At 41.3% G+C, this 23,313-nt stretch overlaps 1 protein-coding gene across 2 annotated transcripts in view; it reads right to left on the bottom strand.

Moving 5' to 3' along the window:
* The window catches only part of npas3 (neuronal PAS domain protein 3), a 424,371-nt gene that overhangs the window by 98,189 nt on the left and 302,869 nt on the right, over window positions 1-23,313 (bottom strand). For both annotated transcript variants that reach the window (XM_075448043.1, XM_075448044.1), the window contains exon 6: window positions 5,605-5,785. In XM_075448043.1, coding sequence (XP_075304158.1) covers window positions 5,605-5,785 — 181 coding nt within the window. The remainder of the gene's footprint in view (window positions 1-5,604; window positions 5,786-23,313) is intronic.

The raw sequence follows: 23,313 nt of genomic DNA, 5'->3' as shown, positions 1-23,313 counted from the left end.
CTCCCCAGATTTCTTTACCTATGTCAAAATCTCCCAGTTTTTCTTACTTCTGCCTTTTTTTAGGGAGTTAGATTCCATTATTATTTCCTATATTTGGAGCAATAAGAATCCAGGAATCTCAAAGGTGCATTTACAGAAGCCCAAGATGGAGAGGGGTCTGGGCCTGCCAGCTTTCAGGTATTACCATTGGGCTGTTAATATCCGAGCCCTGCTGTACTGGCGGCAGGTGGCCTCAGAGGATCTGACCCCAACTGCCCCTTTATGGCTCAAGATGGAAGCTAAATCCATTAATGTCTCCTACTTACGTGTGCTTTTTTCGATGCATTTTTCTTAGTTTGACAACCCTGAGTTGCTTGGGACACTTTGCTTTGTGCTTAAACATTCTGTGAGAATCTTGAACCAGATTAGAAGCTTTCTGGCACTGCCGGACACCTTGGTACAAACCCCTATATGTTTTAACCATTCTTTTTTGCCTCCTTGGACAGATACATCAGTGCTGGAGTCGGAAGGACTTGGTTTTAATTGAAAATTTCTACATTGACGGAGAATTTGCATCTTTTGTTCAGCTGAAAGAGAAATATGATCTACTTCATGCACATTTCTTTTGGTATTTACAAGTTCAGCATTACATTCAATACAAATTCAGACATTTTGAACATGGGATTTTTGAAGCCCTTCTGACTCCAGGCACCTAATTTCTAAAATTGTACACTTGTTTGATGACTGTATAATGGCACAAACTGTGAAGCTTAGGAATGCTTGGGGAGAGGAACTGGGTATGGAATTGCCTGAATCTATAGCCGCTTTCGGACTGTAGGAACCTTTGGCAGTTCTAATAACCTTTTAATCCGCGGGGCCGTTTTCTCCCGTGTTCGAACATACAGGAACTCGGGGCTATCTCCCTTAGTTCCTATAACTATTTAGCTCCTTCTCCAAAGTCGGGTCTTTTCATGGTTCTATAGAACGCATCTGACGGAGGTGTGTGGTGGTTGGTAGCTACGCCCCATGTCATGCTATCACGGCTTAAATGTTTCCTCATAAGACACAGACACAACCGGCGGGTGTTTAATAAGTTAAACTTACACTGGTCTCATTTGTCTGCAGCGCTCTGCTCTATTTTCTTCCTTCATGAAATGAAAAAGTATCTCCTGACTCTCTCTGTCAGCTCTTCCAGCCTCGATATTAGACGCCTGATGTGATCGTCCATGATTAATATCACCATCATGCAGACTATGAACACGGTGGCCTCCCCGCTCTCCATATTAGCTTCTTTGTGGTGTTTTTTCTTCTCTCCTACTTTTACGGGTTTTGTTTTGTTTTGTTTTGTTTTTGAATGTGGCGCTAAACGGCTAACGGCTAACACGTCACTGACGCAGACGGCTGCGCGCGGCGCATCAGTCCCGACCTGGTCCCGACTCATGTGCGAATGCAGACTGAAACAGAAGGACAGTTATCAGAACGAAATTCGAGTAGGACAGTTCTGATAACTGCGTTCTTAGAACGGTCTGTCCGAAAGCGGTTTATGTGGGATGAGTTCTTGCTCCATTAACAGGGGCGGCTGTCGCTCAGGAGGAAGAGCAGTCACCCACCAATCGGAAGGTCGGTGGATCGACTCCGGCTTCCCTGGGCTACATGTCAAAGTGTCCTTGGGCAAGACACCGAACCTCACGTTGCCTACCGAGAAAATCCATCGGTGTATGAATGTGTGTGTGAATGATTAGAAAGCACATAGTGTGTATAGACGTGCTGTATGAGTGTGTGGGAATGGGTGAATGTGGCATCTAGTGTTAGAAGCACTTTGAGTGGTCAGCTAGACTAGAAAAGCAATATACAGTACAGTACATTTACCATTTAACAGCAGACACCAACTTATGCAATTTAAGGTTGTACATCGCTTACATTATTCCAAAGTTATTTTGCATAGGATCAACCCTTCTGTTTCACCAATCTGTGGCAGGGGTAGAATGGCAGATGGCACGCTAGCTCATGCTTTTTGGTTCTGTTCCTCATTAATCGGCTTTTGGTGTAAGATATTTGACTGGTACTCGAAAGCCTACAAAATGCTTCTTACGGCTGATGCAGGACTGGCCATTCTCGGCATCTCACGGACCAGCAAGGGTCATCCTGCGATAATGCGGTGGCCTCTTTAGCTAGGTATGGTTGTTAGATCAGATTTATTGGTCATGAATACATGCATACACACGAAATTTGTCTCCGCTATTAACCCATCCAGGTTGGCACCTGTTGACACACACATGCACAGGGTTATACATTCATAGAGACAGATGCCAACCTGAAGCGGTGGGAAGCCATTCACTGCGCCAGGGGGGCATGGGGGTACGGTGCCTTGCTCAAGGGTACCTCGGCTGTGACAAGGAGGTGGACTGACACCCCTCCAGCTGTCAGTTCCACCAATCTTTTTTTGAGTGGCGAGAGTGGGAATCAAACCTGCCATAACCTCCGGTTATTGGACGACCGACTGTAACCACTGAGCCACGGCCGCCAAAAACCTAATTCTAAACGAATGGAAATCTTCTACTACCCCCTCCTTTTTGATGTGGGTCACTGAGATGATGTCACTGATACAAATGGAGAAATTCAGACCTTTGAATACTTATTCGATGAGAACTTTTGCTTGTGTTTGGAGTCCATTAATTGCTCACTCGGAGGAGATCAAATTAGGGTGAGGGGCAAACCCACACCCCAGTTATTGTTATCTTCTTCCTATTCTGTCTCTCTGCAATGCTTTTGCCTCACTGGCGAATTATGTTTATATACGTGTCTAAGCCACTGTATGTTTGTTTGTTCTGTTGTTGTTTATCTGGAAAATCATGAATAAAATATATATTTTTTAAAAGAGCTCAGTCTCCAGGAAGAGTTTCGGTTTTGTCATCCTCTGCCAGCTCGCACTACAGCAGGCTTTGGATGATTTTGTTCAGGAGAGTCACATTGGGGACGCTTTGATCACATAAATTAATACCCCGCTGGTGAAAAACATAGAGAACATGAACTGGGTTGCAAAGTAGGCCTATCTTTCTGATATTTTTGACCGCATAAACACGCTGAACATCTCTCTTCAGGGCACAGAGTGCCATGTGTTTACGGCTCATGATCAAGTTGCTGCATTTAGAAAAAAGCTGGACCTGTGGTGTGCTCGGGTCGAATGGGGCTTGGTGGAAATGTTCTCAACACTAAAAGATGTTGTGGGGAAAAGCTTGGGTGAGCAGTTTGGAGAGTATTTTTGAGAGGAGAGCTTGGCAAATCAGTGGGAGAGAAATCCATTCTAGTGGTACCCCGAGATGGACTGAGCCTGCAAGAAGAGGAGGCTCTCGTTGATCTGAACTCCAACATAAACTTAAAAAAAAAGATGAGCGAAGTCTCACGTGCGCACTTCTGGCTGTCTGTGGAGTCTGAGTTCCCGCACCTCTCCAAAAAGGCTGTCAAAGTGCTCATCCCCTTCACCTCTACTTAACTGTGTGAGTGCGGATTTTCTGCACTGACCATAATTAAAAACAAGTACCGCTTAAGGCTGCAAGTGGAGGATTGGAGGAGGTTTATTTCTCTCTGCAGTGCCTCCCCACATCAGCCGTCTTTGCGCATCAAAAAAGCAGACTCAATGGACCTCGTGCAAGAGCCACTCGTACAACCAAATTTCTTCTTAAGTCGTGCGTATGAGTGATTTAAGAGAACTTGCGCATTCACCAATTTTTTCGTATTTTGAGTTTTCTTTCAGGTACAAACAGAATTTATGAGTGATCCAGACCTGTTGTAGGAGTCACGTAAAATAGTCCGCTGTTATTCGAATCAAGTTTGCTTGACTAATGGAGTGTATATTTAATTACTTTAGAGATATCATAAATAAATACATACATTATACCCAATACTTATGCTGACATTATTCTGTTTGAGTTAAATTATGCACTAAATGAAGGTTAATTTGATATAACAAGGTCAATGGGAAGTGTAACCAGCAGCTGACTTGCTACTTTTGGATGCCTTAGCGTGTCAGGCTCTTGGAAGAAAGCGTGTGTTCTGAGACCGTGTATATATCCTTGCGGACAGAGACGAATGGATGACATCACGATTTTGATTGCCAAGGACTGTGCTGCTGCAAGTATGCACCCTGCTTGAGCCACAATTCCAGAGAGAAACACGCCGATCAAACCCAATTCCACCACACGTCCAGGTCCTCACCACCCTTGGATGTTTGGCCACAGGAACCTTTCAGAGGGAGACTGGAGACAGATTGGATGTGTCCCAGTCCTCTGTGAGTCGTGCGCTCCCCTTAGTCATCAGAGCTCTCATCAGTTTATCACCCATGGTACATAAAATTCCAATACATCGCTGTCAAACGAGAACAAATTAAGAGGGACTTTTATGCCATGGCTGGACTGCCAAACATAATCGGAGCAATAGACTGCACACATATATGCATCAAAGCACCCGTGCCGTTGCGGAGCGCACTACTGTGCTGAAGGCCAGGTGGGTGTGTCTTGATATAGAGGGGGGCAAACAGCTCTATAGCCCAGAGAAATCTAGCATGCTGCATTTTGCACAATATTGCCATGAACGAGGGTCTCCCACTACCTGAACCAGCCCAGGCAAACAACATGCAAGAGGACCCCCCATCAAAGAGCCATCATGTTGAGGCAACAACTGATTGCACAGCTGTAGTTGCATTCATCGAGTGCCTGGCCATGGCGAGATGGTTTTTTTTTTAAGCCATTTTCATATCAAACCATTTCTTCTTTATTTCGGTGACATTACGAACAACAGGTGACATGGAATTAACAACACTCGCAGCACTCGGGATGGGACTTTGAAAACCCCTGCCCCATAGGAAAGTGTCCTTTTTCAGTTTACAACAGATCCTCACTGGATCTAATTATTTATCACATGAAATATATATGTCTTCTCTTCATTCAAAGTATATTGCTTTATATTTTCTGTCCTGATGTCTTGACATTTCCTTGGTCCCTATTCAAGTTGCTCCAAGCCAAAAGAAAAAGAAGTGCTGTAAATTTTAACAGGGAAATGTTGCATTGTATCTCTGCAGTATTCTGAATAAGATATCCATACCTGCACAGAGTATAAGGGCCTTGACGGGGCCGGGGCCTATCCCAGCTACCATCGCGCAAAAGACAGGATATACCCTAGATAGGTCGCCAGTCCATTGCCAACATACAAACAAACAAGACAAACAAGACAACGCACCATGCACACTCCTAAGGACAATTTAGAATCACCTGTTAACCTAACATGCATAATTTAGGACAGTGGGAGGCTAGGACCATGTGAGAATTTATGAATGCACATGAAAAACGTGCAAACTCCCCACAGAAGGACCTTAGACAACAGACAACAAGACAACCTTCTGGCAATGAGGTGAAAGTGCTAAAAATCATACTTTGTGCAGCCCAGGACCGAGGCATGTCAGAGACCTTTCATTAATACTTAAGTAAACTCAACTTTTTTGGTTAGTCTTCCTAAGACTCTTTTTAGCAGTATATTCAGTCATTCTTATTTAATCTCTCAGTTCAAGGATTGCACAAAATAATACAAGTCAGACTTTATCTTTTTATGCTTTCCTCCTGCTATTCCAACCTGGTTCGGGGGTCTCAGAATGTGATGACGATGAAGCAGATGATGCCCCGTCTTCAGTGATGGTTCCCTGAGACAGAGATATTCCTCTGCCTGGAGGAAGCTTCATGCCGAGCTGCTCTGCCATCTCCACATGATCACCGGGATGTATATAGTCAAACACACTGCTGCCAGTCAGCTCCACCTGTAGAAATAATGACAAAAATGATGTTTATTCATCCACTCAGCCTGGGAACTTATTTCCATTTCCCCCATCTTTTACATGTACTTACTCGTTCCTGTCTTTACCCAATGTTCATCCTTTTCTTATCCTCTTTTTCTACATTGTGTTCTCTAAATAATGTAGATGACTTCTCTGTGCTGAAATTGTTTTGAAGGTAAAATGTAGAAATTAATGTAATATCCTCTTTTTGAGTATTTCGTACAACACAAGCACTTAAAGACAGTCTGCACTTTTCATATAGAAATGAATATCGCAAAAAGAGTCTTACAAATGCAAATGCAGAAACCAATAAAAAATCAAAGCTGCAAGCAGCGATTAAGGCCCTTGCACATAGGCAGCGCTTCGGCGAGTGATGCAACCGAGGGACCCGGGGACCGCATCATCGATGCTTTCAGGCCCCGACTTGTCGAGCATAGCGCATGAAGGATGCAGAGATTCCATCATTCCAATCAGCTATTCGGTGAAAGAGTGAACATGATTCAATACTGACATGCAAGCACGATCAGGTTGGCACTGTCAGCAATCATGCTATATATGAGTTGTGTAGAACAGTGCACTTCTTAGTAACTTTCTGCATCATGATGAAGAACTGTCATTTAAAAGGAAGAATCCTAAAGAAATAAATAGAACAGTGATATGTAGAGTACTGACACACATTGAAAAGAAAAAGGAACTTACTGACCAAAGTTTTAAATCGATGTTTTGGAGTGGCTTTGTGGTTTATATAATAGTTAAAAATCATGTTAATACTTCTTTCGACAGGGCAGGGCTTTGCTGACAAAACAATTTTACACGTGGTTGTCTTCAGTATGGGACTGTGATCATCAGTGATGACTAGTGGTGATATTGACTGGAATGGTTGACATACAAATGATGAAATCCAGCTGATTACATTTCAACCAAAGTACCACAAGATACAAGATATTGGTTAGCAACAATATATGTACCATTTTACCACAAGTATATTATTCACAAAAGTTGCCAGATAACAAAAAACACTTTCACACATGTAGCCTACAAAGGAATCCAGGAACTTTGGCCAGACAAGCTACAACAGGGTTGGACCTTGCATATGTTCTAACTGTAATAACCGCAGCTGATTTTTCATCACGACTGCTTTGTGGAACCAGATATACAATATTTACTCATCAAAACAATATAGAACCATCATAAATGGCTTAAACCTTTTCTGATACACTTTTAGTTGTGAGGGGTAAATTAATAGAAGTTGTAGGTCATGAACTAAAAAGCTGGGTCTTCCTGCTGTCAGGAGGCGGTTCTATAGAGTTGGCGGGGTATAAATATGTCAATGGGCTACAAGGGGCACAAACATTGTGTGTAGAGGGGTTTAAAAACAAGAAGAGGTGCTTCAGAGTGAGTTGAGAATGGCACACAAGGGGCCCAAACTTCCCGATCAGTAATTTATGGAGTACCAGGGGTTAGAAAAATTCTGTCCGTGTGGTGAGGTTTCTTCAAAGTTCAAGCCGCTACCATTACCACACCCTTACTGTGCGTTCAGACCAAAAGAGAAAAAAATTGCCTGTGGTCGCACTGGTCGCTCACATTACGTTGCCTGCAGTCGCTTAGCAGGCAGCAACTGAAGCGACCGAAGAGGCGTCTTTCAAACAGCAGGCATATATAATAATCCATCTAGCAGCATCGGTTCCCTCTTTCACCATGGATCACACTCTAGGTGGCCCTATCCTCCATGAAAGGATTTAAAAATGCCATGATTTGGCTATAATGCCACGTTCGAATGGTGGACGTCTCGGCCCAGCTTCTGCACCTCTCCTCTTTTTTTCTCTCCCTCCTGTGTGTGTCCCTCAAACTCTTCCACTTCTTCCTACAATCATCAACTGTAAACAACATACACAACATCATTATCTCTCCCTCTGCATATAGACACAGCATGTCACCTATTGCTGAAATAGTAGATTATCCTAAGGTTTGCATTTATTTACATGTAGCCATAGTAACCTACAACTCACCAGATACTCCAACAAGGTCTGCAACCTTCCTCCAAGCACAATTTTTTTTTTTATTGTCTCTGTCGACAAACAGGCTTGTATCATAAAGCTCTGGGAAACCAAAGACTGCAATAATTAATTTCTCCTCCATTGTTTTTCTCTTTTTCCGCCTTCGGAATCCAGATTGTCCCACAATTGGCTGTCGCGCCGCTGCTAATTTGCATAAAGTTGAACCTCTTTCATCGCATCGCTCGCGTCACATCGCTTAAGTTGCCAGTGTACATTGAAAATGAATGGCAGCTGGTCGCCACGGTCGCTCAAGTTGCTTTTGCTGTGAGCATCCAGTTACACGAGGGATAAAACTTTTGATAACCTCTAATGACAAGGGGTTGATACTTATAGACTTTCTGTTTTATTTTTAGAATGTGCCTCCAGGAAGCCTATTTGTACCTTGAGTTGGGAACAAGTTTCATATTTGAATCAAATGTCTTCCAGATCAGTGACCTGAATGTTCGGGGCTGAATTTGAAAAATGTTCAAGAGGGCATTAGAGAGGTGTTTTAGGACACCACCACTATATTTTCATATTTTTGTGCTCAGTGGGGGTCTGTCATCAAATAAGCAAAGACTTATTACAATTTAAGCAGTGACCACACCCTTTAACTTATGTAAAAGTTTTTAATAACTTTTAATGACAAAGGATGTATGCTTATACTGACCAAGTTTATAGGAAGTTTATCAAATTTATAGGAGGAGTTCGTTAAAATACGAGGCCTAAAAATGGCAGAAATCACACCAAAAATGGGGCTTCAGACTTGTTTGATTTAGCCAATGGGTCCAAGAGGATTTTTTTATACACCTTGTAAGTGGCCATTTTTAATAGCTTTGAATAAAACAAGAGGGTAGGGATCAATTTTTGTAATATTGTAGAAGGGGCTCTTCGGTCATTTTGGCACATCCCCAAAATATTTGCATTTGTATATATTCATAATCTTCATCAAAAATGCAAAGATTGGTGAAGCTTGGAAGTTGTAAGCTTGAGATAAAATAAAAAAAGATATTCGCCATAAATACGTTTTACCAAAATTCTTAATTTCGGTGAGATAATTTCATGAAAGGCTTAACCCTTGTCTCACACACTAAGTGTGAGGGGGAAATCATTGAGAAGTTTCAAGTCATTAACTAAAAAATAATCCCTTCCCGTTGTCAGTGGGTGGGGCTATAGCATTGGCAGGGTATATACAGATCTGTTCAAGGTGCCAAAGAGATTACACCATGTAAAATTTGGTGTTGCTCAAATGAGAATAGCGATTTATAATGATTTTTGTGGTCATGACGTGATATTGAAATTCACCCCTCCACCACGAGCACGTCCTCCAGCAAAAACTCAGTTCTGGCTCAGCTCCTTCTTCACCATGACGGGCCGGTGCAGAGCCCGCATCACTGCAGACGCCGCACCGCCGCCTGTCAATCTCCTGCTCCATTCGTCCCTCACTCGTGAACAAGACCCCGAGATACTTGAACTCGGGGAAGGATCTCGTTCCCGACCCGGAGAGAGCATTCCACCCTTTTCCGGCCGAGGACCATGGTCTCAGATTTGGAGGTGCTGATTTAGAGGTGTGTTCTAACAGGAGAGATCATATTTCTCCAGTTTTAGCTTCTCTTCATTGGCTCCCTGTTAAATTCAGAATAGAATTTAAGATTCTTCTCCTCGCATATAAAGCTCTTAATGACCAAGCTCCATCATATTTTAAAGATCTCATTATAAGATATTTTCCTAACAGAGCACAGCTCCCAAACTGCAGGTTTACTTGTGGTTCTCAGAGTTTCTAAAAGTAGAATGGGAGGCAGAGCCTTCAGTTATCAGGCCCCTCTATTGTGGAATAAGCTGCCAGTAAATGTCCAGGAAGCAGACACCCTTTCCACTTTTAAGACCAGGCTTAAAACTTTCCTTTTTGATAAAGCTTATAGTTAGGGATGGCTCAGGTGATCCTGAAACATCCCATAGTTAAGCTGCTATAGGCCTAGACTGCTGGGGGGCCTCATCTGACACACCTTTCCTCACCCCCCCCCCCCCCCCCCCCCCCAATTTAATTTCTCAAATGATATTGTGTACAATGGACATTACTGTGGCCATTATCTTGTGTTTCCCTGTTCCAACAGGTATCCTTTGAATGGTGTTACGGTGTTTCTTTCCCTCTTTTGCTGTTTTCTCAAACCCCAGCTGGTCAAGGCGGATGGCCACCCTTCCTGAGTCTGGTTCTGCCAGAGGTTTCTTCCTGTTCAAAGGGAGTCGTTCCTTTCCAGTTGCCTCAGGCACGCTCAGGACGGGAGATTGGACTGCAGAGAAGTTTCAGTGCAATCTGTTGGTTTCCTTAGCTAGGAAATTGTTTTTTAATTGGTTTTATATTAATTAATTGGATTTCATCAGATTATGATTACAATGAATTGAACTCCAATTAGCTTGAATTGGACTATATTATTTAAGTGCCTTGAGATGACATTTGTTATAATTTGGCGCTATATAAATAAACTGAATTGAATATGTTATCCACTTGTTATCTGTCTTCTGCACACATTTGAAGTAGATCTTGTGAATAATGAGAGAATAATAAGTCCAAGAGCAAAACCTGTGACCACTGGTAGTGGGTGGCACCATGGGGATGACAAAATATTGACATGTAAATCTGTAAAGAAGCTGAGTGTGATGATATGTGTGACATTTATTAAACTTTAGATTCAAAATGTGGCAGATATGTCACCTTCCTGTAAAAAAGAGGAACATCAAAGTTATTGGTCGTGCCATACCCAGCACCACCAAACCCAGATCCAATTGTTATAACAAAGCTTTTCACAATCTTTAATCACACATCCTTTGACCACATGTGATTGCCAAGTTTCATAAAACGTTACAGGGCTACCATAAAGTTTTTAAGCATGTTCATGCCCCCGAAAAAGCAATTAATTTTAGGATTAAATAATAATAATAAGAAAAATAATAAACACGAAAGATTCAATACAATATCTCCTTCAGTGCTCGGGCCTAACAAGTGCTAAGAACAACACATCCCACCCATGATACAATGACTTCATGTCAGCTCGGAGTGGGTGCGCCACTCATGAAAGAAAGGCGATCAGAGCTTATGAAAGAAATTTGAAAGGTTGTGAGTCTAAAACTGAACCAATTCCATCCTGAAGTTTGAGATCCAGTATCATAAGGTATAAAAAAATATATTGTTTTATTCTAGATTTTTGTTACTAGCCCACAGTGACTCACCGGTGAGGAGGAAGGTGTTTTATTTCAAGAATCAAGAATCTTTATTGTCACTATGCAGGCATAATGAAATTTAGTTCAGGAGCTCTTTGGCTTGGGCACACAGTATAAAGATATCTAAGTTATACAAAAAATAATAAAAATAGTAAAAGTGCAATCCTATTGTTTTGTATTGCACATATTGTAGCATAAGTAAGTCAGTCAAATAAAAGTGCAGTGCAGTGTGAGTGTCTGTCTGCAGGTTGTTTTTAATGATCAGTCTATGGGTGGATGTGTGGGGGTATGGGGTGATGGATTTTACAGCTCTGGGGAAGAAGCTGTGTCTCAGTCTGTTGGTGTGGGTTTTGATACTCCTGTACCTCTTTCCGGATGGAAGAGGCACAAACAGTTTGTGTCCTGGGTGGGTGTGGCTGTTAAAGGGGCACTAGGTAGCATTTTCACCTAAAATTATAGCCTTCAGGAGTTTAACAAAGGTTAAACAAGTCAATGGTATGCGAATGAAGCCTGTCTCGCTCCCAACAGGGGTCTGTATGCTGAAAATCCCATATGTAACTTCGGCAGGAGCAACCCGCTTCTGAAGTGTCGTGATGCGCGAGAAGAGTCGTTTGTGTTTACGGCACTTAGCTAGGTACTGTATGCTAGCTGTAGTTGTAGCTATGTGTTCGCTTGCGTTGAAGAGCCAACACCAAGCGTTTCCTATTCTGCCTTTCACAGACTGAATATGAAACGTTCGATGTTGGCACTTCCCATCTTTGTGAAATTTCTCCAAGCGTGATCTTGTTCATCTACCATAGTGATCTGCGTTTTAGATCGTAAAGAGACAGGTGATGATGGTGCTCTAATTCCTCCTGAGTTCGAGACGTAGCCTAGCTTCAGAAATACACGGACTGACCTGATTAGAATAAGAATAGCGTTTTAATCCGAACAAGAATTGTTATCTACAAATGAAAATGGATTAATTTGTGATTGTAATCGGAATAGTGTAGAGCTAGTCTGCGTTTATTGCGGCGTGTATGTTGGTAGTGCCTGCGCACATCTGTCTAAGATGTAACTTTTGTAAGTGTCTGCTAATACAAAGGAATCACTCCACGAATACACCATGATGAGGGAAGAATCCCATTCAAGATCAGCAACAGTCCATCCATACATCCATACATCCATACATCCATTATCTTCCGCTTGTCCGGGGATCGGGTCGCGGGGACAGCAGCCTGAGCAGAGAAACCCAGACGAGCTGTCCCCGGCCACTTCCTCCAGCAACAGGATTATAGCATATTATCTTGAGTTCTCTCTTCAGAAAATCTCTGATTATAGTATCTTACGTGGGCAGTCTATACTTGTGAATCAGATGACCTAACTGCACTGACTAAATAACACAACGGCAGCATTCGCCACGATGTTTAGTTAGTGGGTGTGTACAGGTGGGCATTTTTACGACAGTGTAGAATTTCAGTTTGACCAATAGAGATCGCTATACTGCCGCTAAACTACATTGTATCCCTTTAATACCTTTATGCAATATCAGCTGTATTTTTGTCTCAGTTAAGTACCAGTTTAAATAAATAAAGTCAGAAAAATGTATGTTCAAATGAACATCAAAAGCAAGCTTCACTGGGAAAGTGAAGAAGCCGACAAAACAAATGTAAGATTATTTTTATCTTTTTGGAACATCAGCAATGTTAAAACACATCACAACTTAAAATTTAGACTTCTTTTTAACACTGAATTATTTTATTTCAGTCGGTGTACACAGCTGAATAAACTCCCAGCTGGGGCCTTTCTGTGTGGAGTTTGCATGTTCTCCCCCTGTATGCGGGGGTTCTCTCCGGGTACTCCGGCTTCCTCTCATTGTCCAAAAACATGCATGTTAGGTTAATTAGTGTCTCTAAAAATTGTCCTTAAGAGTGAGTGTGAGCGTGTGTGTGGTTGTTTGTCTGGTTTGTCTCTGTGTGGCCCTGTGATAGACTGGCGACCTGTCCAGGGTGTACCTTGCCTCTTGCCCGATGACCACTGGGATAGGCTCACCCTGCGACCCCACCAACGGATTCGGCAGGGTATAGAAAATGGATGGATGGATGGACACAGCTGAATAAGCAGAAAGCTAATAATGTAAGCCCACAATAATTCACCAGTCATATTTAGGCCACAAAACATTAGTCAGTCAGTATGTTCCTGCCTCAGTAGTTCCACAGCAAGGAGCAATATGTCTACCTAGTAGATAAAGTGACTATTAAAGGTGATTAAACAAACACCCATTTTTGTATCTCACCAAAACACATTGAAGATCTTTGGCATCCTGAGTTTTTTAAACAGCCCAAAACCTTGGTATCCAAAGTCATCATAGATCATCTCCTTGCAGATTTTTACATAGCTGTTATAATACTAATATAATACAATATAATAATACCAGAATACTATTTTCCTTTAACTTTATTCTTTTTTTTTCTTTATGGGACAGTAGATATGACTTTACAAAGCAGTTGGATTCTCAAGAGCCTTGTACATTGTACTAGGCTCCAAGCTATGTTTTTGTGGCTGAAAAAGAAGTTTAAACCGTTCAGTGCCCCATATTGGTAGGTTTGTTAAGTTCACTGGATTATTTTAGTTCCACTCAGATCCTAAAAACATGTAACGCTGCTCATTTTTGCTCATTTGAGAGGCAGATATTTCATTCAATAACCTGTTACCAACAACCAAATAATTATTTGCCCTTTTCCCTAAAGGTTTTCATTGCAAACTTTCCAGACGTTTATATAAAAAAGTGGGCTCATCCATTTAAGCACATGAAGCAGTGTTTAATAATAAAATTTGCAAAAGCAAAAAAATAAATAGTAAAACACAGATTTATATCAATTAATTATATATCAAGCACAAAAAAGTTCATGCTTCACTCGCCCATCAATCTCAATTGGTGTAATCTGCTTTTGTGATTGGTAGAACTGGCCTTTTGTCCCAGGTTTTGAAGCACTACTGTACGAACTATGTGTGTCCTTTCACGTCAAGCAAACCTGATTGACTGCAGTGGTGACAAATATCAGTGCTGGATCATCACTTGCCATTTATTTGGCGTTTAGCTTATTATGGAACAACTTTTGCAGGATTGCATAAGGATGCATGAGATTTTACCCAACCGATCTTAATAGCACCCTTTAGTTCATAAAATGGAGTACCCAGTACCCAGGTGCAGTACCTACTCTGGAATGAGTTAGTTCTTCAGGTAAGATGTCATAAAGGGATCCAGTAAGAAAACATGAATGTAACTGACCCAACAAAATTAAGAACTATAACACTGAGAAAAATGTCTTTTAATCTGTATCTAGGCTGTACCCAACAGGATTTACGGGCATGAAATGGTTTCCATTTAAATTTGGTGGATTGAGACATTACAAAAATCCATGGTTGTATCTAACACATGATGATATAAAAAATGTTCCAATAACTCATCAAAACTCCAGTAAAAAAAAAGATGAGTCAGGGCAATATGCAGAAAACAAGAACAATCATATGAACCGATGAACCAACTCAGTGGTTAGAGTGTGCCATCCAATAACCGGAAGGTTGGCGGTTCGATTCCCACTCAAAGATCGGTGAGCTGAAGGGGTGGCAGTCCACCTCCTTGCCACGGCCGAGGTGCCCTTGAGCAAGGCACCGTACCCCCATGCTCCCCAGGTGCTGTGAATGGCTGCCCACCGCTTCAGTGTATGACATCTCCATGAGTTTGTGACCCTGTAGTAGCAGTCACAGTGCCGTGTGGATTAAGAGTTTTTCAAACTTTGACAAAACCAACATTCCTGTGGGGGATGTTTACGTATGTGGATATAAACCAGATCTTCATTTTCTTTCCACAAAGGAAAAAGAGACAGAAACTGCCTAATTTACGTTCAACTTCTACTCTCTTAAGAGCTTTTGGGGAGTCGAACTCGCAACAGACGCTTGCAATAAAAATTGGGATAGACTCTAACGAACAAAGAACTCACTCTTGGAAAAGTGGGACACTTACTATCTTATCTAGACCATAACTCGAAAGTTGACACTTTAACACCCCTTTTCACCAGCAAACCGACCAGATGGCTACATACAAACTGAGAAGACTTCATAAGACTCACTTTTAGTCGAATCTTAAAACTATATTAAATGTGTTTGATAACCGTGTACAATTTCTTTCAGGTTTCCAGCTTGATCACAAGACGCATATAGAGACAATTTGTACGATTCTGGCTTAAATATTGACGAAGAAACAAACTTGTTGGAAAATGCCCAACCTGCCTGATGGAACCACATTGCCCCCTAGTGGTCTGCAGTGTTGATTAGTTGAACATTTAAATCCCAGAGGACTCAGTAAAATGGACAATATAGGCAACTAGTAACTTCTAACGATGTCCCTTCGGTATCTATTTGGTATTTGTTTAGTGTCCCCATTGTTAACACAGAAAATGAACATTGTGTGGCTCACTATTCATATGTCACGATTTCATAGATATTCATCTGAATTTTGAAAGTCATAATTGTCTTTATCATGTGTGTTATTTTGATGTCTTTATATTACAAGTCTATGTTATATCTTTAATCTGCATATCTTAACAAGATGTGGTGTTTTCAGAATCACCGAGACAAATGTTCTATGAGATGGGAGTAATGGAGAAATAAGAGTTTTCTTTGTCTAAATCCAGAAATCCCCCTATAGCACAGATCACCTTACACAGACATGCACACAGTTCAAGCATGTCATTGGCTGAAAAAGTAGTGTAAGCCCCGCCTCCGAGAGTCAAAACCCGGAACCCGCGGAAAACACACTCTCTCTAGTGCTCTCTCTAGTTCTCTCGTTTGCTGGCTCGCTTCAGGCGTCTGCTCTCTTGCTTCTTGCCTCTTGTTCCAGAAGGGTTCCAACCCAGAGTTTCAGAAGGAGATTTGAGCAGAGAACAGCTGCTCAGAGAGTTTTAGAGATGGTTTAAGCAGAAGAGAAGAGCTCACCAGAGTTTGGGAGTTTTCCCATAATCTCAGGAGAGAGCGGAAGGACAGAGGATGAGCGATGCAGCGGACGACCGGAGGAGACCCTCCAGAACCCAGTGAGACCCCGGAGACGAGAAAGAAAGACCCGAACAAAGAAGCAGATTGAAATACTCTGAAGATGCACGTTTTACGTGTTTTTGTTCGTCCCTCGCCATCCACGTCCTTCTACGTCGCACGTCCTAACCTCCGCTGTTTCACGCCATCATCACCTTTTCCTACCAAGAAAGCCAACTCCAAGCAACCTTTTATTAATCTTCTGTGAACTTAAGTTCACTTCATCAAAGAAGCAACTGAGAAGTCCGCTAAAGTCAGCCACCACAGCCAGGAAGGCCCAGAGAGCGGAAGAGAAATCCCCTCGGACCCCGCGTGACCGCTGCCGTGGTCCGAACCGACTGAACAGAACTTCAGCACAGTAAGACCGACCCGTTTTCACCTTAAAGTGGGTTTGATGGATGTCTCGAGGCTTTCACAGAATGATAAATTAATCGGAAATGTCAGTATTTAGCTTCAAATAGTCAGCCAACCCAAACTATTTGAATACATCCAGTATCTCTCCATTCCCATATTTTATTTTCCATTCACTAAGTGTTTTATATAATCACCCATATTCAATGCATCTCCTGTTTGTTTAAAGGTTCATGTCTAAGATCATATCATTGTAATAAACAGTTCATATATCTATATATATATGTTATAATCACAGATTGTGTCGTATGCTTTCTTTACGTGATGTCTGTCCAACCAAACGAGAACTTCACGAAAGTAGCGAGATATGAGACTGAATATTAATTGATTATTAATTTAACACCAGGATCGTAAGATTTCGAACAGTTTTCCTACCTGACTGTGACTTAAATTAAGTCAAAACCTAGGTAGGTGGTGCCCTGAATTCGAGGTAAGGTTTATTTGAGACTGTAAGAACATCTCATAAATCCTTATATTTAATACGTATATAAATACCCGGTAACGCTACACTGTGCATGTGCATATGTGTATTCAACAGGTGCCAACCTGGATGGGTTAAATGCGGAGGAGAAGTTTTGTGTATTTCCCCATACATGACAATGAATATGATCTTAATCTACATAAGAGTTTGGAGCAGGAATAAGTTTAAGTAAGTTTCTGTTAGGGATGTTCCGATCCGATCACGTGATCGGAAATCGGGGCCGATCACGTGGTATCTGACTCTATCGGAATCGGACGTTTCATCCCGATCAGTGATCGGATATATAGCCTATCTATATATGTATATTTATTCTCATTATTAATTTTTTATCAGAACTATAATATTTCAAAGCAAATGGGAAAAATAACAGCTTAGTATTTACTGTTATGTGGTGGTACAGAGTCAGACCGTCTCAACCATAGACAAAATATACGTAGACATCTCATAGACTGACTATTGGAGCTGACGTATCAGCACGGCCGCCATCTTGGATGGGTCTCCAATGCCTCCACATTGCATTTATTTTGACTGAAGAAGGTGTATATTCCCAACTACAATAATCATAACTCCCCGGATTTTTATGTCTATGGTCTCAACTATACACAGAAACAACGCATGCGGCATGACGTCACTTTGCTGCGTGCCGTAAAGCGAAGCAGAACACGGCAGCAGCTTGAAGCTGGGGGCGTGAATGTCCGCGGTGAGGAGGTATTTTAAAATGGATGACAAAAACGTTGCGATTGCAAACTGTGAGATATGCAAACTTGGGATTTCAAGAGGTGGCAAGGACATCGCTACCATCCTTGATGAGAACAGGAACAGGCTCAAACCTGACAAGGTAGAGATGTTGGTTTTCATCAAGAAAATCTTACATTTCCTTCTGTGAAGCCAGAGGAGGAGAGTAAGAATAAGAAGTGCAGTTCCGAGAAGCACATTACTGGCCTTACTTTATAACACTGTGGCACTTTTATTTGCTTATTTGTTTACATGCCTGCCAGGTATTTCAAGTTGAGCTGCTGCTCGTTTTTATATTAGACATTGTTGCACTAAACTAAAATGTGAAGAATTTGTTTATTACTGATTACTTTTTTTTTTTGTTCAACCTACCTCACAGAAGTGCTCTGTTTATAAGTGTTAAATGATAAAATAAGTGAATAAAATAAAAAATCAGGGACATCCTGGATCTGTTTCTTCGTCGTTCTTCATTTTTTTTTAATGTACTGTAGTAGTATCGGATCGGGACTCGGTATCAGCATTATATCGGGAGATCCCTAATTTCTGTACTTGTATAGCGCTTTCCTAGTCTAACTGACTACTCAAAGCACATCAACACTATATGCCACATTCACCCATTCACTAATACTCGTACAGTACGTCTTAGTCTACGTGCTTTCTTCTCATTCACATTCATACACCAATGGATGCATCGGTAGGCAACGTTCAGTTCAGTGTCTTGCCCAAGGATGCTTTGACACGTAGCAGGGCTGTAGTCAAGACCACCTTTGTCGAGTCCAAGACAAGTCCAAGACCAGGACCGGTCGAGTCCAAGACAAGACCGAGTCCAAATAGGTTCAAGTCCAAGACAAGACCGAGTCCAAAAGACTCAAGTCCGAGTCAAGACCGAGTCCAGGACAGAAAAGAACAAGTTGGATGCATGACAGTAGCCACTCTCACTCCCTCAAAAGTCAAATTCTATTAAATGCATGTGGCCTGACATACAGTTTATTACGATCAGATCACACAGTATAACATGTTAACAACAAAGTTATGTTATATACTCAGTTATATAAATTAACAAGCAACTCAGCAATATATATTAACTTTGCTCCGTTTCAGAGACATGCAGCCAGGGCATGCTTGCGCCTCCTGCTAGTTAGAGTAATGTCAGTAGCTGGCTGTTGCTAAGCCTCTCAATATAAAACTGAGGAAATCATCGCCAATGTCAGATATTATAAACATTACCAAAATGAACCACCTTTCACGCAAATATGACACACAGCTACCACCATACAGTATCAAACTTATAACTTTAGGGCTGACTTAACCTGATGCAACGTTTACTTTACCCTACCGTTTATTTTACCCTAAAGTGAACGTTAACGTAAACACTCGAGCGTTCGTGTAGCTGCTACCCTTTGTAACACAAGTACAGTATCACACAACCACAAATGTAATTCACGACAACCAATCGCTTATTCCATATTCACAATCGTTTCATTTTTTATATCTCATGAAACCAGTAATACCAGACGGACAGTAAGTGATGATAACTATGTCCAAAAACACATTACCTTGGCTTTTCTTCCGCTATGTTAGCTAATGCATAACACATAGCCTAGCCTATGATGCTAAGCACTGCCTAGCTCTGCAGTTAACTTACCGAGATGAATGATGCCTCTGCAGGTGTCTCACTAAGTTTGAAGTCGTCCCAGATAGTCGATTTGCAAAATCTGCAATCTGCCCTGTGTTTTTTTTTTTCAGTGATGTGCTGAGAAATTCTTTATGATTAGTAAAACCACATTTCACTATAGCGGATTTGGCCGACATCTTCTCACTGTGTGTGTGAATCAATAAATGAACGATAAGGATAAGAACGTTCGCAAGGCTCAGATGCAGGGCTCGCGAAAATAAACTGGTGTGTGATTGGTTATCAAGTGGTTACTTTTCCCTTAAATATTGTAACAAAATAAAGACGCCTGGACTCGGTCGAGACCAAGAGCCATATTTGGCAAGACCAGTGGCCGAGACCGAGACAAGTCCAAGTCAAATACCAGCGAGTCCGAGACAAGTCCGAGACCATAAAAAAACGGTCTCGAGTCCGGACTCGAGTACTACAGCCCTGACACGTAGACTGGGGAAGCCGGAGTCAAACCACCGATCTTCCTCCAGAGCTAAACCCCGTCAGATCTGCATCTTCTATGTTTTTAAGAAAAAAAAAAGTTTTAATATACTATACATGAATGTTTTAGTCTTTATTTTTTTTTCTCCCCATATCTTAAGAGTAACCTGGCCAAGTTTGAAGTCTGTAGTATTAAATCTGTAGGACGAGTTCGATCATATTCAAGGCGTGGAATCGGGCAAAAATGGCACGAAAAATGCACTTTCCATCCAAAATGGCCGCCTTCCTGTGGACGTGGGACCATAGCGGCATGAGACTTTTTTGTGTGTCTGGGCATGAGGAATGAGTGTACCGCATTTTGTTGTCCCACACGAAACTAACCCCAATGCGGGGACCATTTTTAAGCATCGTAGGGGGCGCTACAGAGTTTTCATGTCGTCGACTGGCAGGTGGTGCTTGCAAAATTTCATGAGTTTTCGAGTACCTTTTGCAAAGAATAATGAAGAAGAACAGATACAATAGGGTCCTTACAGTTTCACTGCTCGATCCCTAATTATATGACTGGACCAACAGACTTTTATTTAACCGAGTTGCACATGCATTTTTAAATGTTTTGTTGTCACTCTTTACATGCATGATGTAAGCATGAGCTTTAAATAAACTTCCACAAATTGAAATTAAAACTATAATTTATAATAGTTAAAATAAAATAAATAAAATATTTCTTTCTTTTTTTCAAGTGCAAACAATCAAAGTTCTACTCTGTTAATACAGAGTGCAAATAGTGCAAACAGGGCCTGACCGAAAATGTCACTGACAACTTGCTACAACTACACAGCCGTGTTCTTTTTTAAGAAGTGTTCAAGTGTTTTCTTCACAGGTGCAGTGGTTGATTTGAGTACCGAGCTGTGGTGGTGCTGTATGTCTCTGCATCGTGCTCGTATTAGCCGTGGTGTATGGCATTATTTTCATACAATGCTTGCATATTGTCTGTGTCTTATCAGTCACTCTACTGCCATTTATCATATCCGCCGGGTACCCTAAATGCTGCCAAACAAATGATTTGAAAGTGGCAGGGGCATCTTCAATGGTAATACCGGTATTTTTCCACGTCATTCTGGCTGCTTGCTGGCTCACAAATCTCGTGAGACAGATTTTTAACGCAACGAAAATATTGTCGAGTTTAATCTTGCAAGATCTCGTGGCACGAGATCTCGTCACACCCCTAATAATAATAGATTGGTTTTATATAGCGCTTAATATTCAAAGCCGCATCCAGTGAATACCACTGAATGAAACAACAGCAAATTCCTAACGACATCATTTATTTACAAATAATTGCACAAAGTTAAGTTGTAATTGTTACCAGGTGCGCACCAGGCCAGAAACATCATTTTGATGTAACACGTCATCCACGCCGCGAGCGACGCGTCAACTATAAATCTAGCTTTAGGCATCCAAAAGTAGCAAGTAAGCCGCTGGTTACACTTCCCATTGACCTTGTTATATACAAGGTCAATGGGAGTCAAATTATCCTTCAGTTAGTGCATTATTTCAGTCAAACAGAATAATGTCAGCATCATTATGGGGTATAATGTAAATATTTATTGATGTTTGCTCCAAAGTAACTAAATATACAATCCATTAGTCAAGCTAACTTGATTCGAATAACAGCAGACTATTTTACTAAACTCCTACGACAGGTCTGGATCACTCGTAAATTCTGTTCATACCTGAAAGAAAAGTTAAAATACGAAAAAATTGGTGAATGCGCAAATTCTCTTCATTCACTCGTACGCAAGACTTCGGTTCGGAGTAGATTCACCCTAGGGCAGAGGTGGAAAGAGTACTGAAAAATTGTAATTAAGTAAAAGTATCTTTACTTTGCCTAGATTCTACTCAGAGTAAAAGTAAAATTACCCATCTCAAAATTTACTTGAGTAAAAGTACAAAATTACTTCATTTAAAATGTAATTTGAGTAAATGTTACTTAATTACTTTCAGTTTCTTAATGCAAAAAAGGATGAGTCATGAATCAAATTCAGTACAAGTTGTTTTAATCTATTTCGAGGTGTATTAAAAGTGCACATCCACACTTGCAAAAGATCAACTGGGCTCAGGGACATACTTCCTCACAAGGACAGTCACAACTTGTACCATAATTATGGACAACCATGAACATCCTCTCCATGAGACTGTTATCGGAAAACAGAGTCTCTTCAGTCAAAGGCTTCTTCAGTTTGGATGCAAAACGGACCGCTACAGGAAATCTTTCCTGCCCACAGCCATCAGCATCTATAATAACTCTTTGATTTAATTGAGCTACATCAACATTTAATTTCCCTCTGGGATAAATAAAGTATTTTTGAATTGAATTGAATTGAATAAAGTGCAAACAATTTTCAGTCCTATTGTCCAATGGACAACACTATGATAAGAATAAAGAAATTTAAACTACAATCAAAGTATTAAAAAAACTAAATGCACACAAAATTAAGTGCCCACAGGATACCACAAATCAAACTAAAATGCCACAGGATCCCACTATTCACAATAAAATGCTCATAGGATCCCACATCTCAAAATAAAACAAAATGCTCACAGGATCCCACTATACAAAATACAGTGCCCACAGGATCCCACAAATCTGCCAATAATCTACAACTTTAGACCGGAAAAGCTCTTGTTCAATTTCAGCAGCAGCTGATTTTCAAAGTTTTTTGCTGTAAGTCTTGCTCTCTTTGCTGTGAAGAGCAACCCGGCTGAACTAAAAAGCCTCTCACAGGCAGCTGAGGCTGGAAGGCCTGTGTTGAGTTTCAGAGACAGCTTCTTAATGTTTGGGAAGGAATTCAGCAGGTCCATGCTCTCCGACACACACGCAATTCCCCAGAACCCTCTGACCTGCGGGACTTCATTGCGGAATAACAATAAAAAATATTTATGTTTTGATAAAATGCCGAGATCCAAATATCCAAATACTGACGTCGGAGCCCAGTCCACTGACTCAGTAGCCAACAACGCGCTGGGGCAGCCTTCAAAAAGAAGCCCAAACGTAGCCCGTATTACATTACTGTTGATTGGCATTTAACAACATAATACTTTACTGCACTACTACTAAACAGTTAGATTTCGCACATGCCTTTGACGAAGTGGTCACCGCAGACACGAGCATTTGCAGATTGAGCTCCTCCAGTCTGTAAACGTAGGTTAACTATCCACTTTTTGCGGCGTTGTTCTGTGAGTTTTTTCCATTTCTCACCTCTATGGGCGATTACCTTAGGTACTCGATAGTAACCCTTTCCCTTCTCTCGGTTAGACCGATTGCAACATCCAAAAACGGCACAAAACTGAGGCATTTTGGGCAAAAAAGTGGCAGACAAAACACAGTGTTTTCAATGGGACCCAGCTCCAGTTGCCCACCACTTAGGTTCGCGCGCTTAGAAAATACAGAAGT

This window comes from Odontesthes bonariensis, chromosome 17 (genome assembly GCF_027942865.1).
Source record: "Odontesthes bonariensis isolate fOdoBon6 chromosome 17, fOdoBon6.hap1, whole genome shotgun sequence".
Lineage (NCBI taxonomy): Eukaryota > Metazoa > Chordata > Actinopteri > Atheriniformes > Atherinopsidae > Odontesthes > Odontesthes bonariensis.
Note: the sequence above shows the minus strand (reverse complement) of the source record. Positions and strands in the feature narration are given on the sequence as shown.